General features: G+C 42.3%; 1 protein-coding gene across 1 annotated transcript; it reads right to left on the bottom strand.

The window, feature by feature from the left end:
* Positions 1 to 1,015: 1,015 nt before the first annotated feature.
* LOC147497345 (uncharacterized) lies at positions 1,016 to 2,161 on the bottom strand. Its single transcript, XM_086562845.1, has one exon. It carries the CDS (start codon positions 2,159 to 2,161, stop codon positions 1,016 to 1,018), a length of 1,146 nt encoding a protein of 381 aa, XP_086418971.1.
* Between the last annotated feature and the right edge of the window lie 403 nt (positions 2,162 to 2,564).

Raw genomic sequence — 2,564 nt, 5'->3', positions numbered from 1 at the left:
CCTAGGTAGGTAACAGTGGAGTTACTAGAGATGTGCATTGCTTTGCAGCTAGCTCTATTCCTTCTTCCACCGACATACTTCCGGTGAGAATTGTAGTCTTTTCATTGCTAAGATGTAATCCGCGTTGCTTGAGAGAACGTGTTCGGGATATCATTGATAGCCATGACAGACTCCATGTTACCTTTGCAGAAAAGAAGAACGTCATCTGCAAAACAGAGATGGGAGATGGCCAGCTTCTTGCACTTTGAATGGGCTTTTATTCTTTTCGACTAGAGCCCTAGATTTAGAGCAGCACTTAAGACCTCCATGACAAGCACAAATAGGTAAGGCGAGATTGGGTCCCCCTGTCGCAGCCCTCTCTTACCTTCAAAGTACCCTTCCGGCGTCCCATTTACCATGACAGAGTACCACGGAGATGCGTAGCACATAAGCAGCCATTCAATGAAAACAGGGGGGAACTGAAACTTTTGTAAGATGGCCTCAAGAGCATGCCACGACCGCGAGAATCATAGGCTTTTTATGTCCAAATTTGATAGCACACCTCTTACGGCCTTGCTTTCTCGCGATAGCCCCTTAGTACCTCATGAGCTATCAGAAGATTTTCTTGGATAGTTCTTCCTGGAATAAAAGCAGATTGGGAGCAAGAAACCAATGAGGAGATACAAGTCTTCATTCTGTTGGTTAGCACTTTAGACACACACTTGTATATGGTATTACAGCATGCAATGGGTCTAAAAGAGGCAACACTTCGATGCATTTTTCACTTTAGGAATAAGATAGAGGAAAGTGGAGTTTATACCTCCCCGGTCATCCTTTTATGGAGAAAAATGTGTTTGATAGCTCTTTTGAAGTCTTCTCAAACAAAGAGCCCAGCTTTCCTTGAAGAAATAAGCATTAAACCCATCCGCCCTCGGGTGCATTGTTGTCCTCCAAACCAAACAAAGCGTCTTTGATCTCAATATCGGTAATAGGTGATGCCAAAACTGCCTCATATCAAGAGAGACCTCCTCCATATTCAGACTATTAAGATATCCGGCATCACATGTAGCGAGGGAGGTAACCCCAAGAAGCTCGAGTAATATTCCACAAACGCTACTGTTCTTTTCCTTCTCTTTTTTTTACCCCTCACAAGATCGGTAATATCCCAAAAAGGTTTTTTGGTCATCCTCTCCTTTAGAGCATTGAAGAAGTATCCACTGCATTTATCACCAAAGCATAACCACTCAATGTCAGTTTTGTGAAACAAATCAGCTTCCTCCAGTCTGATCAGAAAGCAGAGTTTTCCTCTTATTTCATACTCTTGGGCACTCAGAGCACAATCAAGCGGATTTTTATGTAAGTTCTCTTGAACTACCTTCAGCGCCTTTCTTGTCTCTTCCACCAGTCTATGTGTGTCACTGCAGTACTTCTTTGCCCAGCCTTTCAGAACTTCCTTCAAGCTCTTTAGCTTTTTTGTTAACATGTAATCAGGGTTTCCATGGTCTATTATTCCCCAGCACACTTTTAGCGAACTCTCAAAATCTTGATGGAGCATCCAGAAGTTGCAGAATCTAAAAGGTGGGTGGCTTCGGATAGAGTTGAGGAAAGATATTACCATAGGGCAGTGATCGGATGGTCCTTGAGGTAAACATTCCACCCTTGTCACCAATCTTAACGAGGACCAAGCTGCGTTTACTAGACACCTGTCGATTTTTGACCATTTCCTCATGTGGTCGCCTCCACTATTCCAAGTATAAAAGCATCCCATTGCTGCATGATCAAAAAGTCCAGCTACATTTAGGCATGTTGCAAAGGGCTGCGTTTCTCTCGGATGAACAGCTCTGTCTCCTATTCTCTCATGCGCGAACAAAACATTGTTGAAGTCCCCCATTACACACCATGGGCCATGAGTTCCTATGTTGATTGTCTTTAACTCCTCCCACAAAATTAGTCTATCTTGACTATTATTACTTCCATAAACCATAGTTAAGCAAAAAGAAAGTCCATATTGCAGTAACGTAACTTTGCAGTGAATAAATTGGGATCCTTCCACTTCCTTTTGGACAACTACAAAACTACTATCCCAAGTAAGCCAAATTCTACCTCGTTCGTCACTCGAGTAATTATGGACGGTCTCCCCATTTGGGCAGGCTATATCAACAATTTTCAAGTACTTTTCCATCTTCACTTTTGTTTCCAAAAACCCCATACACCTAATCTCGTTATCCAAAATAAACTTACACATTTGTTTGGCTTTTAACCCTTCATTCATTCCCCTTACATTCCAGCTGCAAATTTTCATCATTGGAGAGTCAGATTACCGGTTCTTCCGCTTACCACTCCCTTTTTGTCGACCCTTTCCTCTCTTCCCATTTTTTACTTGCTGCTCAATAGTTTTCTTCCTCTGGGCTCTAGTTTGAACAGCTGTTCCTTCTATAATCACTTGTAGATTCCTCGGAGAATTGTTAGAATCTCCAAAAAGTTCTGGTTCTGCATCCGACAAATCATCATCTTCGAGACCAGCAAGCTCTTCAAAGATATTCCTTTCAGCACAAAACTGTTCTGCTTCAGAATATCTCTGTCTA

This window comes from Coptis chinensis, chromosome 5 (assembly GCF_015680905.1).
Source record: "Coptis chinensis isolate HL-2020 chromosome 5, ASM1568090v1, whole genome shotgun sequence".
Taxonomy (NCBI): Eukaryota; Viridiplantae; Streptophyta; class Magnoliopsida; order Ranunculales; family Ranunculaceae; genus Coptis; species Coptis chinensis.
This window is presented reverse-complemented; position numbering and strand designations above follow the sequence as displayed.

What these genes read in the sequence shown, in the direction of transcription:
- LOC147497345 (XM_086562845.1), bottom strand. Translation starts at nt 2,161, where the DNA reads ATGGAAAAGTACTTGAAAATTGTTGATATAGCCTGCCCAAATGGGGAG.